The sequence below is a fragment of the Myotis brandtii genome, unplaced genomic scaffold (genome assembly GCF_000412655.1).
Source record: "Myotis brandtii unplaced genomic scaffold, ASM41265v1 scaffold1077, whole genome shotgun sequence".
NCBI classification, from domain to species: domain Eukaryota; kingdom Metazoa; phylum Chordata; class Mammalia; order Chiroptera; family Vespertilionidae; genus Myotis; species Myotis brandtii.
In genome coordinates, this window is record NW_005353666.1 from 796151 (window position 1) to 810434 (window position 14284).

A 14284-nucleotide genomic window follows, 5' to 3' on the forward strand; every position below is an offset into this window, starting at 1 on the left:
CCTTCGCCCAGGGCTCCGAGCTCCCCAGGCAGGGCCGCCCAGGCGTCCTGAGCGATTCCCTCCACAGCCTCTAGGAGCCGCCCCCACCTTTGGCTCTCACCTTCCGAGTGCCAAGCCACACGTCTAACTCTACTAGATAACATGCTCCTCGTCTAGCCTGACAGGCACCCCAAATCTCAAGCGAACACGTCCAAACTGAGCTCCAGACTCTCTTGCCGGCGTGGGCGGCGCCGCCTCAGTGAGAACCACTTCCACACGCCCAGGTGCAGGCGCCAGAATGGGACTCGACTTCCACACGACAGACACTCGATGTTCGCTTCTGGAACAGACATCACTGCAGCAAGTGGCTACTGCGTTCACAGTACATGTGCCCAATATCAGCACAGGTCCCAGGGGACCTCGTCGTAAGACTACCCACACCGAGGCCCACCCGTGTACCCAAAAGGTACGAGGCGAGCGGAAAGCAGCAAGGATTCCAGAGCCGCCTGTTCTCACAACAGAATGACGTTCCCTTGACTCACGGGGAGACCGCCCTTCCCGCCACGCTTCCTGGTGGGAATGAAATGTGAAGGCCGCGCAGCAGCTTAGGAGCTTCAGGCGCGTGGAGGGGAGCAGGCGGCAGGGCTGGGGGAGAGGCGGCCAGGTGCAGGAACAGGTGTGTGGCCAACAGCCAGGCAGGTGGGCAAATGGGCGGAGCCAGTTCCCTCAGCTTGGGTTTGGTGAGGGCTAAGCTGCCCTCCCATGCAGACGGCACAGCTGGCACAGCTGGTGTGGACTCGGCCTGCGCCCCGGGCCAGTGATGCTGGCTGGTCCTCAGACCTGCATTCCTGGGTCAGGGCTCCATGCAGACGTCCGAGAGGGCCTCCCTTGGGACGCTGCACCCACTGCCTCACCCTGGCACTACCTCCCTGCCCATGCGGAAGGCGAACCCTCCGGCGGCCGTGGACCCCCTGCTACTCCTTGCCTGCCGTCACGGTGACTAACCCGACTGTGACTCTGAGCGGGCGCCTTGTCCTAACTGCCCACTGATGCTGCAGCCAGCGGGACAGGCAGAGCCAGCGAGAGGAGGGGCAGGAGTGCCCAAGGGGGCTACTGGCAGGCAATGCCCGTGCTTCCTGCCTTGGACACGGGGCACAGAAGAGGCTCGGAGCCGAGTGCCTACATCAGACGGGAATGTGCGTTTCCTACTGAAAAAGGGTTTTTGAGCTGGAAATGATAGGGATGGTGGTAAATGGCAGCCTCCAAATCGCTCCTGGAATTTCAAACGTCAGGTAGGCGAGTATTTGAAATAAAAGCTTGTAACATAGATGCCAGGAAACATGGAGCTGGAGCTCTTCCTGTGCATCGGAGGGTGGTGGGGATTTGTTACCCCGGTCATTTTTCCCTTTCAAAGGGGCATTTGATTCAGCTGTTAAGCAAAGAGCCAAACAGTCTTTGGCTGAGACCGTTCCATCCACGTCTGAGCTGTGGTCCATTACACCCCCGCGGCCCGGGACTATGCGTGGCAGGCCCGCCAGGAGGAGGAAGCAGGTCTAGCCTGAGCTGGGACAGTGGCCACCCTCTGCCCCCCCTGGGGGACCCCGTGACTCAGTGCATCAGACCAATCCACTTCGCCCCAGATGGCAGCTCCCAGCTGATTCCAACCCGAAGGCCACTCAGTCCAGGTGCCTCTCATTCATCCTACACCCAGCGCTCCCAGACACGGCGCCCGACACGTCCGCTTCATCGCGTCCCTCCCCTCTTCTTCCAGACGCCCCGCTTTTCTGCGGCGCCCACGAGACCAAGTGCGCGCTCCTCAGCCCGTCCGTCACTCGAACGAAGCACGGCTCTCCTTCCTCGGCTCCCCTGCAGTGCAGGCTCCGGCCCCACAGGCACGCAGCACGCCTCTGTCCTGGCTCATCACAGCCCAGTCCTGTTCACTCAGACCCCAGGGCTGCGGAAACACCGCCTCCCGCACATCGCCCTCCACGGGAGGCCCGTCAGCAGCACGCGGCCAGGAGGAGAGGGCGGTCCCCTAGGCCCTGCACCCAGACCCGGCCCGACCTCCAGGCACATGCGCTCTCGCTCCACTTTCCGAGGGGAGACCACCCCTCAGCTGGCTGGCTCCGAGCACAGAGGCTCCAGCACAGGGCGCAGCACCCCCACGCCATCTGCTTCACCCTCCACCCTCAGGCCGCCTGCCCGCCCTACCTTTGCCGCGACAATGCTGAGGCCCATTCCATTTTGCTTTTTCAGGGTCACAGTGATGATTTCGGGCTCCTTCCTCAGAGGCTGAGCCTAAAGGATGAAACAAAGGTTTATTTTAATTTGACTTTGGGTGGTGGGCACACGGTGCAATATACAGATCTTGTCACATAGAAAACCACAGCTGAAACCTGTATGTTCACGTTGACCAATGTTATCCCAATCAATTACAGCTGTGGGTATAAAAATATTCTTTATTTTTAAAAAAGCACCATTTGTTTACAGACATGGCCTGAAATAAAAACTTTACATATAAGTCGTGGGTTTAAATCTTAAGATTTTTAAATAAAATTGGTATTTAAAGGTGACTTTAAGATCTTCCTGTCACAACCATGTTCCCTGTAGGCAAGGAAGGAACCCACAGCCCTTCTCCAAGCGCCAGGCCCGCGTCCTTCCCCGCCCACCTCAGCCGCGGGACTTGCCAGTTCCGTGTTCTCGCGCAGAAGGTGGCTCTCATAGTCAGCGCCCTCGAAGTGGATCGTCCAGGTGCCCGGGGAGCGTGCATGAGGGACCAGCCTGCAGAAGCCTGGGGGCAAGGGAAGCAATGGCAGGACGGAAAGGCACCCTCAGGGCATCTAGCGACCACATCCGTTTTCCTGTCTGCACCTTTGCACGCGCACGGGGGAGGGAGGACCGCTGTGGGAGGGAGGTGAGCTGCGGGAGGTGCTGCATGCACAGCAGTCCGGGACTCCAGGCGGACAGGGGACGGGAGAGACAGAGACCAGCCAGATGTGAAGTGTGGAGGCAGGAGGGATGGGAGAACCGGGCAAGAAGCCCGGCCTGGGCTGCTGCCACCATCACACCTGTGTCTGCTGTGTGGGAAGGGGTGAGGGTGTGGTTCCGACGCGAGGCGTGGTGCAGCAGAGCGGGACACGGTCCACCTCCCACACACCCGGTGCCAGCCCAGCTCAGGGCCCTCCTGCAGGCGCCACTCGGCACTCCCACTGCCCGACTTTCTCTGAGGAGCACCGGGGCCTGGGCCTCTCCTCCCTCCACAGGCCACACGCCAGCCCCCGCACGCCTGGAGGGCCACAGCCACACTCACTGGCATTACTAGAGGCAGCCTTGGCCAACGTTTTAAACTGTCAAGATCTCTGAGGACGTAAAACTCAGTGGTGAAAGCAGCAGTCACTGAAGTCAAACCCTACACTCACCGAACGTAAGCTCCTGTGGACACAGACCCGACTCTCCTATTCCTTTTGCTTGGACCCTGCAGTTTGGTCTGCTTTGTACTCGTCTGAGCTCCACGCGACGGAAGAGCAGCAGCCAGGGGCCAAGCCTATCTAAGGACCAGCTCCCGCCTCCGGTATCACCGAGCCCTTGCACCCACACATGTAGGAGAACACGTGAAAGACGTAGTGACCCGGGGGAGCTGAGCTGCACTGAGAGACAGCGGAGCCAGGCCTCACTCAGCACAGACACGTGTGAGCGTGGCACTGGTGGCAGGGCAGCCACCGGCACTTAGAGACCCGTGGGCCCCAGTTCCCAGGGCTCCTCGCTACAGTCCCACGAGGTGGGCACTGTCCCCACACCCACTCCACAAGAGAGACTGGAGAAGGGCTGGGACCAGGACTCGGGCGTCTGTTCCGAAGCCTGTGCTGTCCACGTCTGCTCCGAGGCCATGTCCAGCACCCGCCCGTCCACACCGGGAACAGAAGGAAAGGCCCTCGTGCCGCCCAGCGAGCAGCCAGTGGTCACAGGAGGGGTGCAGACCCCCCACGGAACTGTGTCTGCACATCCGTGACCCCGTGTCACTGGGAAACACTTCCCTCCGAGTCCCCGGAGCAGTGCCTTCGTCGGAAGCGCCACACGAGTGGACTGCACGTAGAACACAGACTGGAGCCGGGTCAGATTTCAGGCTCGGCAGCAATACCTACCCCGCTGGCACAGGGGGTCCAGGAACTCCTGCAGGCCGCTGGGAAGGTTCCTGACGACGTCGCACGAGTAGCCGTCCTCAGGCAGCAGGAAGGGCAGCTGCAGGTCGGGGTCCTCCTCCAGCTGCACCTCCCGCCCGTCGCTGCGCGCCAGCTCGTCGGCCGTGTTCTCGGCCACAGCCACGACGTTCTCAATCAGGTCCTGGGCAGAGAAACGCAAATTCAAACGACATGCTACGTGACTGGAGCAGCTGAGCAGCAATCACCTCGCGTCTGTTTAGGCCGCGTGGGGGGACGTGACGACAGGTTCAGAATCAGCCTGCGACGCAGCAGGACACCAGCAAAGCACACACGTAAGTAAGTGAACCAAGATACTAATTACTAATCTCAAATAATGTGCAGCTTCAATGAGAAGAAACTGTTCAATCACAAGAAGATGGGCTTTGCCTCTTTTCCTTGCACAATTCTTCAGCACCCAGTGCGAACAGCCCTATTTCTGTAGAATGCTGAACGACACGGGCAAGAGCTCACTCAAAGTGAAATGAAAAACTCCAGATAAAACACCCATGTCCAGGCTACAGACGTTCTTTCTGAATTACGGGTGTAAGTGACTTTGTTCGACAAGTTTCATGGACACAGGTTGTGCACACGGGAAAGGCCACAGCACAGGAAGTGAGCACATGGCTCAACGCCGCGGCCCTTGTGCCTCCTCCAGGCACTGCGACCCAGGCTTCCAACTCCAGAGCCTCCTCCGTTCTCGAATCGGACGGTCGGAGCACAGCTTATACCTGTATCTGACTCCTGTACCAATTACGTCCTGGCATCCATCCAGGCTGCCTGGGCTCTATCTCCGTGGTTGGCAAACTGCGGCTTGCGAGCCACACTCGGCTCTTTGGCTCCTTGAGTGTGGCTCTTCCTAAGCCTTAGGAGTACCCTAATTAAGTAAATAACAATGTACCTACCTATATAGTTTAAGTTTTAAAAATCTGGCTCTCAAAAGAAATGTCAATCGTTGTACTGTTGATATTTGGCTCTGTTGACTAATGAGTTTGCCGACCACTGCTCTAACTCCTTCTTTCTCGCTCGGAGCTGTATTCCCCTAAGGATACCGATGCACAGGGCGTCGGTCGCGGATGGCTGGGAAGCTGTCTGGGCTGTTCTTGAGGCCGCCCTCTGCAGGCATGAACTCAGCACTGCAGGTCGGGAGATGGGTGTCTCATGCAATGACCTCATCTCTCTAACTCTCAGGCACCTGCAGACGTCCCACGTTACACACAGCCAGCTTGGCAGACACTGGCCAGAGATGAGCAGCAGGCATGCCTGCCTCCAGGTGTTTCCAACGAGAAGTGGGATTCAGCAGTCAGGTGCTCTGCACGCCCCCTGCTGGTCTCCCAGTGATTTACGAAGTACCGAGTTAAAACCCTTTCTACTTTAAATGCTTATGTAGTTTCTACTTCTTGCACGGAACCCGAACTCATACGTCAACAGCAAACATGATCGTGTAGATTGGTCAAGTAAATAAGCTTGTTTTTAAAGTGAAAGGAAACCGTTAAATGAGTTTTCCTTTGCTTCCACCCCCCGCTGCCCCCCCCCACAGACGCCGGCGCTGCCCTCACCGTGGGGATGAAGGGCTCGTCGGGTGCGCAGTGGTAATTCTGCAGCAAGGCTTGCAGCTGCAGTGAGTTCAACTTGAAGCAGGTGCTGCTTATGTTGGGAATGTCTTCGGGCGCGTACTTATCCATTGTCAGCAAGGTGGTGGCCTGTTGGAGAGAATCGGACGCTGTGACGTGGGCGGTGCAGTCCCTGCATGTAAGGCACAGTGCGGCAGCTGCTGGCTGGTTCTGGGACACGGTTTCCCATCGCTGACTGGGCCCATAAACCGAAGGGAAAGGCGGCCGCAGAGGGCCTCACGTCACGGAAACAAGCGCACGATGAATCCCACTTGTTCTGCTCACAGAGCATCTAAACGTTCTCTTAGGAACTGAACCCCGTCCGTGACCACTCGGACGGCTGTTGCTGGGTCCGAGAGACACTCACTGAGATGGCTCAGCGCCCCAGAGCAGGAGGCAGAGCCTCTGTCCACACGCACCTCCTCAGAACAGAGGAAGCTGAGAAGATAAATACACACGACTCGCTGCAGTAACAGAGCCACTGCCCGCGTTCTGGCTTCCCTCACTTCCCTAGCTGCCCACCAGCGGCTCTCGCCTCAACCCCTCGAGCTCCGGGCCGCACGGCGCGAGGACACGCGGGGTGAGGGCCTCAGTTCCCTCCCCGTGGCCTCCTGACTTCCCGGAGGGGTGGCTCCGGCCCCTCCCCTCCCCTCTGTGCATCTACGACTGTAGTTATGCTCCCATTCCTTTCCCTCCACCTTTGGGCATCGACTACAAGCAGGTGTCTGCTTTGTGTTTCCTGGTTTTGTTTCTTGGGAGTTAATTACTGTCCGTTATTAAATAGCAATTCCTCTCAGTAAGGAGCTATAAAATAAACATGCCTCGCTCAACTCAAGAACAGACCCTTGAAGGACAGTTACCGGCTGGCTCCCATCTGCTATGGGCGGAAGTGTATTTCCCAAGCCCCATGTTGAGGTCCTAACCCCGGGCACCTCAGAAAGAGGCCTGGGCGCGGGGTCTTGGTGGAACCATCACGGGGAAATGAGGTCGTACCTCCTCTGACTGCTGTCCTTGGGAAGGGGGCATCTGCACACAGACATGCGCACAAGGGGAATGCCCCGTGGAGAGAAAGACAGATCAAGGGGTGCTCTACCAGCCCAGGACCCCAAAGATGCCAGCGAACCCCCAGAGCTAGGAGAGGCTGAGGCAGATCCACCCTCCAGCCCCGGAGGATGCAGCCCCGTCTCACCCTGACCTCTGCCGTGTGAGGCCCCAGCGCACGGTACTTTGTTCGTGGCCCAGGGAAACGACACCCCGGGGTCTCGGGTTCTGTACCCGTGAAACCTCAGCGGGAGGCGGAGTTCTGCCGAGTCCGCACTGTCACCCAGGATGGAATAGAGACATTGGCGACAAGCTCGTCACGGCGGGCGGGAGTGGCACCCACCTGCACGATTCTGCTGAGGTGGCAGTCGGCGGCCAGCTCCAGGCCCTGCTTCTCCGCCCAGGCCTCCACGTGGCCCAGCTGCTGGCGGATGATGGCGCCCCAGTAGTGCGAGCACAGCCCCGACTCGGGGTCGGTGACCAGCCTGTTGAACAGCCACATGTTGATGAAGTGGAAGAGCTGGGAGAAGAGCTGGATGGTGAGGGCGGCGTTGGCCCGGCAGCGCCGCAGCAGCGCCATGGCCCCCGAGAGCGTGTGCAGGACGTCGTCTGCGGAGACAGCGGGGCCCGGTCACTCGGGGTCTGAATTGGCAGTAAATTTAGTCAAAAGTCCCAGCAATACCTGCCAGGGCACTTTGAAAATGCCGCTCGTTCAATAGGAAGGAGAATGTGTTTTAAACACACGGAGGCATCAACTGTACTTACTTAACGTTGAGGTTCACCCTGAGACTTTCTGAAAAGGACAACCAGCATGAAACACCCAAGTAAGAGCTCTGCTTAAACAAACCTCACCGCTGGTGGTATTGCTAGTAAAACTCACTGCTGTAACAAGAATGCCCAATCTGATAGCTTGTTTATTTTCAAAATACCTCCCTCTTACAAATATGAAATATTAAAATGAAGTTAAACAAGAGGGAGGGAGGGAGGGACGGAGGAATGACTGTCCTGACCTATTTTGGGCCTTTGCAGACTGTTCTCCTCCGGGTCGTCCAGAAAGGCCGGCATGTAGTTATTCAGTTCTGACTGCAGACAGTGGACCAGGTACCTGAAAACACGCACAGTTTTCATGATGTCAGCGTGAGGAGCTGCTGTCAGACACGGCACACGCGGAACAGCCTGCACTGCTCAGAAAGATTTCATTAAAAAATGTAATAGCTTCACTCTCAGGATTCAAGAAACACAGCTCACCGATTCAATTTATCAAGTCAACACATTTTGCATAGTTATTTATGCTTCTTGATATTATTCAAACAGGGCAAATAAAAACCTTTAAAGTTAGTTTTGAAAATTTAAGGAAACATAATATGATTTAAATCTTTCTAGAACAGTGTCTCCTCCCCACACGGGTCCCGTACTTAAAGGCCATCTGCACCAGGTGCGCCAGCACGTCCTGGGCGTCCAGGGTGATCCGGCTCAGGTCTCGGTCCTGCTTGATGAAGTTGAGGAGCTCGGACGCGTTGGCCATCCAGAAAGCAAGCGCCCCTGCGATGTTCTTCTGTTTCTGGGGGCAGAACGCATCCCGTGAGCCGCCACAGGACCAACCGAAACAACAACCACCAGCTGCTCCTGAAAGCTGCCGAGGATAGACCAGTACCTTCCCGTTCCACCAGCGCACTTGCCACAGATACCAGATACTTGCCGGGGAATTTGGGCCCACGCACAGCAGTGGGAAATCAATAGCCACCGCACTTCCTGGGCTCACGGAGACACAGGGCTCTAATTGGCTACCATTTATGAATCAATGGAGAAATGGGATTTCGAGGAATCCAGCACCGAATCAGAGGTTGTGCATTATCTGGTAATCTGCGCGTACACACGTATCCATGGTTACCCACAGCCACCCGGATACTCGCAGTCACTGGCTTGGACGCCAAGCAACCCAGTATCAAGTACTGATCTATCGCATCCTCTCCCGACCACATGTGCAGGCCAGGCAACCTCAGATGAGATCCAAAGGATAGGAACCAAGGATGAACGAGGAGAAGAAACAGAACTGTTGTCATTTCATATCCACACGGAAGTGCATTAAGCAGAAGTTATGAAATGCTGGTAAGGGCTGCACAGTCCAAAGGGTTTAGTACTGCGTGTTTCAGCTGCCGGATGAGTGTTATGGACGCTCGGTCCGGTCTGAGCACTGTGTTGACATGGAAGCAGCATGAGAAACTCAGCTAAGCCAACAGAGCCAGGCTCAGTCCCACAGTAGGTCCTACCTGTTCAACCTGGTCTACTTCCTGGAGAAAAACAGACGAGGGGGATCAAGCAGAACAAGAGAAAGAAACTCGTAAACAATCATGATAGTTTAAAAAAATCAAAACACTAAAACGAAGGCAGGACACTGAGTTGTTCTTCCCGGGTGACCTATCCAGCCCCGCCCTGACACAGCTCCGAGGGACGAGGCACAGAGGAGTCTGTGCTCCTGACACTGGCTAGTGACACGACGTGAACTCCCCGAGGTGATCGGTAAAGAAGTGACAGTGAGCACACGACACACACTGATCTGGTGTCTTAGTGACACCGTGCGCTGGGGCTAAAGGTCTGTCTGTGAGGAGCCTGTTCCCGTTACTGAGGAAGAATAAGAGAGACAGGAAAGACCAACGGAAACAATACATATAAATGCTGAAAAACTTGAGAATCTGAAAACATATAAAAACTTAAATCTAAAAAGTGAGTAAACTGGTTTTTGAACTTGGGTTTTTACAAATTAAAAATTTTAAATTATTCACTACCACAGTTTGTTTCTACAACATTAAGACTCCTCCAGCCCTAACCGGTTTGGCTCAGTGGATAGAGCATCGGCCTGCGGACTGAAAGGTCCCAGGTTCGATTCTGGTCAAGGGCATGTACCTTGGTTGCAGGCACATCCCCAGTAGGGGGTGTGCTGGAGGCAGCTGATTGATGTTTCTCTCTCATCGATGTTTCTAACTCTCTATCCCTCTCCCTTCTTCTCTGCAAAAATCAATAAAATATATGTATTTTTAAAAAGACTCCTCCAATCATACACTAAACCTGAATCTGAAATTAAAAGACAGGTTTCAATCCTGGTGATCCCAGTGAAGTTCAAACTCAATAAGGAAAAGTCTGTCAAAGTCATGATGGCAAGAATCTCATAACTTGAAACAGTATTTACAAACCCAAACGTGATGGGAGACAGACAATGGCTGTGAGGGACAGCTGGACAGGAAATCGCATTTGTCTATAAAATAACAGGAGTGACCAAACGGTGTCCCAATAAACTGACTTTCCTGTGGAATCTCTGTCTTCACTTGGATAAAGGAAGAGCCCCATCCGATTCATATGCCAACCACTCAAACATAAAGAAACAACATGTCTCTTAAAACATGGGCCTCTGAGGGAATTAAAGGTGAGTTTAGCTCTAGCTGGTATGGCCCAATGGATAGAGCATCGGCCTACAGATGGAAGGGTCTTGTCTTTGATTCCCGGTCAGGGCACAGGCTGGGTTGCAGGCTCGATCCCCAGTGGGGGGCATGCAGGAGGCAGTCAAGCCATGATTTTCTCTCATCATTGATATTTCTCTCTCTCTCTTTCTCCCTTTCTCCCTGAAATCAATAAAAAATGTATTAAAAAAAAAAAAAAAGATGAGTTTGCCTCAAACCTTCCCGACAGGAGACAGACAACCTAGCCATCTGGGAGGCTACTGAACGGGACACACCTGTGCTCTAGAGCCGAGTACCAGCACTGCCACGCGACTCAGACACGTTTGCAAATCTATCCATTTACGGTGCCCATCTCCTCTGCTGAGAGCGCACCATCCCACCAAGAGGACACCTTGCTTCCTGCCCCGGTCAGAGCTGACTCAGAGCAGCGCCTGCGGCTCATGTCCCGGTGAGAAAGGCCAGGCTGCCACTATGCCCACAAGTTTGAAAAATGGACACTCCTGGACACTCACCACAGCCTCATGGAGGCTCGGCAAGAGCGAGGGCCCCTTACAGCAGTAAAGACTCGCAGGTGGGTTGCTGGGGCCGAAGGAAGGGAAACGAGACCCGCTCAGGGGGCTGGGCTGGAGTGAGGGGAATGTTTGAGACCAGGCAGAGCTGGTGGCTCACAGCGCTGCGAACGTGCTAAATACTACTGAATTTTCACTTTAAAATGGTTCATGAATTTCATCTCAATACATTATCATTATTTTTAATTCTAAGAAACCCATATCAAGTCGCAATACTTTCTCACAACTACTATTGTAATCTTAAGGGTCTTCTTCATGATAATCATGTGACCATGTACAATTTACCTTCCCTTATTCTCCAGTTTGTGGGGAAGAAATAGAAAAGACTTTACATTTCTTTTCAACTTTTAAAGCTACGCAGTTTCAATATAATATATGTAACTTTTATTTTAGGAAAAATTCTTAAGATAAAGTCAAATATGAAGCCAAGTCTGAAGCATCAAGGAACTGGCCCTCCCTGGTTTACAGCTGGCCGCGCGGGCTTACCTGGATCACGCCGTCCATCATGCTCACCATCTTGTTGACGATGGCGATCACCTTGTGGGTGCGCTCGGGGGGACTGACTTCCGGTCTGTACTGGCTCGACAATACGTACCGGCAGGCCATGTAGAGCACGTACGTAGGAGACAACTTAAAGTGGACTGTAGAGCTATTCGTATAATTTATAATAGCAGATAAAAATGAATCTTCAGCTGTGAAGTTTCCCAAAAGAAGAACAAAAGAAAGAAAACATGAATATCAGATGGAGAAAAATGGACAAGAAAAGTTCACTACCAGTGGAATGTGCATACTCACAGCTCTCCCTGAACTCAATGCTTGCAGGCAGCACCAGCTCAGGCCCGGGAGCATCCTGCGTTCTGCAAGAAGAATGGGGCTCTTAAAGCCAGGTCACGGAGCTAACAGCATCCTGACGACCTGTGGAGAGCTCTGAAACTGACAAACAACCTCTGTACAGTTTTCTGGATAAGGAAGAGCCCACTGCCTCCTTTTCACATGTGACGTATGCAAATATTCAAATGATAAACTGACAGCTGTCACATCCCCCTCGGCACAGGCCCGCCCTCTGAGGACCTGCTTCTGCGGGAGAGCAGACCCGCCCTGACTCCATTATTAACGAGGCTTCCTGCCCGCACAGAGCCAGGCCGCCAGACACCTGCTGCGCGATGGCTCAAGTGACAGTGAGGAGACACTGCTGGGGACACAGGCCATCTAAGCCACCCTGAGCCCCACTCAGGAAGGGAGGAACGCCCCGCTGCCCACGGCCTCTCTCTCCAGCCGAGTCAGACAGGAGCCCCGCAGACCCTGCAGCCACACGGTCCGTATTCTTGATGCTCAGCGACACCTGCCTCAGAACACATCCTACTCACTCACATTTCTTCTCAAAGTCACATAAATTCGGGCCACTTTTCATCACTTAGCCTGACACTACGGAAATAAGGAACTGCCTAAAACACAAACAAAGAGAAGCTGTAATTTGGGAACATTCCTAATTACTAGCACTGTGCTAATGTTCATATATTTCCAGGTAATTCAAAGGTCAGGTAATGTGTATTAAAGAGTTCTTCAGATTGCGGGACACCTGGCCCCACTGACAGGCTATAAGGTGGGGGACTGTTGTATGAAATTCTTCCTTCAGTTACAAATAGGAATAGATACACATGTAGGTGTGTGTCCACCAGGGCATATGTAAACATGTGATATTGTGTTGTACACTCATCAAAAAACATTTGAAAGCCATTAATAAGTAGACTTTTTAAAATGTGTAAGATAAATGTGTTTTGCCTTTCTGCAAAGTTAACTGAAAATTAAACAGTGGGAATTATAACGACTTACACTGAAATGAAAATATCTGTTTTTAAATATTGGCTTAAACCAAACTGAAGTCAAAATTGATTCAAATGAATCTTTTCAGCAACATTTAAGCCTAATACTCTTAGACAAATGGTAATGAACTGGACAGATTTAAGTATTTGGAGTCATTGGTATGTCTCCTCATTGAATAAGTTAGTTCAAATAATAAAGACTCTTCACAATGAAAGAAACAGCACCATGATGACCCCGGATCCCCAGCTCCAGGCTGGCAACGAAGACGCCGCCGTCTTCCCACAGCCCAGCTCCCATCCTCCACCCTCTCCCCACGCACCAGGGCGAGGGAGGAGAAAATACATGTGAGTGAACTCCAGTGAGGACAGTCATACGGGTAAACCAAAAGCATCTTCATCACATCATATGCTTCAAAATTTATGCCGTCTCTGACTTAATAACTTAGATTTAACTCAACAATTTATGTGTTAAAATGCTCTTATACTCACAATGTAACTTAAGTGCTCGATATCAATGTGTCTTTCTTACACTGCCCTATTTATGGACATCTAAAATTGCAGGTAAGTAGTTATTTTCATTCAATGTCCATAAAATGGCCCTGGGTAAACTTTACAAATTACTTGTTTCATCAATTTAACAAATCTAGTAAAAATAGAGTATTTAAATTCTCAGCGAAAAAATAAAGTGTCAGCAACAATTTAGTCACTCCCATCATTTGGAAAGATTTGTTTTGACTAAAATCAGTATTTTAAACATGCTTATTACAGCAGCTTAGATTTTATAAATGTATCAGTTGAGCATTGCTTATACCAACACTGCATGTGAAAAACACAAAGACTGGAAATGGGAAAATCTTCGATTTCTATCACTGTCTTAATATCAACACACATTACAGTTCAAATAAAACCTTTAATAAATCTTTTGCAAAGCAAAATAATCTGACCTTGAAAAAGGTTACTTAATATGTATATTCACAGGATAAAATAATTTATGACAGATGACTGATCATCACCAGGCTATTTTAACACCATTATCTGACCACCTTCCCTTTCTTACGTAGACGTACTAACTGCAGATCCTCAGAGCATCATCCTAACCGATCTTTCCCTCTCACGTCTTGATTCACTCACTCAAATATTCACAGGCTCAGGACTATGATAGGTGCCTCTTGATCACCTTATAAATAAACAGAGGTGCTCCTTACAATACAAATACATAACATTCTACATCTTATTCTAGAATACACCACCAAACACAAGCACAGACACAGGAAGTAGACGATTTACTATTACGTCTAAAACAACCAAGCCAGCAAACTCAACCAAGAACCAAAAGCCCAGACCACAGACACGGTGAAGCCCGAGGTCCCACATGAACCTACAGTGAGTCCCCGTGATGGACACGGAAACCTCTGCTGGAGGATGGGGAAGGGACGGCCTGGACCTGTGGCCCATCACCGCCTGGGTGAGTGACCGCCAGCCTCAGCTACTGGACTGAGGGAGCAGTCAGAATGGCGCCCTGAAACTCGGACTGGCACCCAGAGGGGAGGGGAGGGGCGCCCCGCAGGGCTGCTGCTGCGAGCGGTGGGGCATCCAGCTGCGTCCCGG

The 14284-nt window shown here is 52.6% G+C and overlaps 1 protein-coding gene across 4 annotated transcripts in view; it reads right to left on the reverse strand.

Annotated features, from left to right (window-relative positions):
- MLLT4 (myeloid/lymphoid or mixed-lineage leukemia; translocated to, 4) overlaps window positions 1-14284 on the reverse strand; it is a 69154-nt gene that overhangs the window by 27325 nt on the left and 27545 nt on the right. For 2 of the 4 annotated variants that reach the window (XM_014542250.1, XM_014542254.1), the window contains exons 13-22: window positions 11649-11710; window positions 11340-11545; window positions 9100-9120; window positions 8245-8390; window positions 7840-7934; window positions 7173-7438; window positions 5735-5878; window positions 4122-4320; window positions 2649-2770; window positions 2191-2277 (exon numbers count right to left, since the gene is read on the reverse strand). In XM_014542250.1, the coding sequence (XP_014397736.1) occupies window positions 2191-2277; window positions 2649-2770; window positions 4122-4320; window positions 5735-5878; window positions 7173-7438; window positions 7840-7934; window positions 8245-8390; window positions 9100-9120; window positions 11340-11545; window positions 11649-11710 (1348 nt within the window). The remainder of the gene's footprint in view (window positions 1-2190; window positions 2278-2648; window positions 2771-4121; window positions 4321-5734; window positions 5879-7172; window positions 7439-7839; window positions 7935-8244; window positions 8391-9099; window positions 9121-11339; window positions 11546-11648; window positions 11711-14284) is intronic. The other 2 variants (XM_014542265.1, XM_014542258.1) reach the window with 1 other exon arrangement.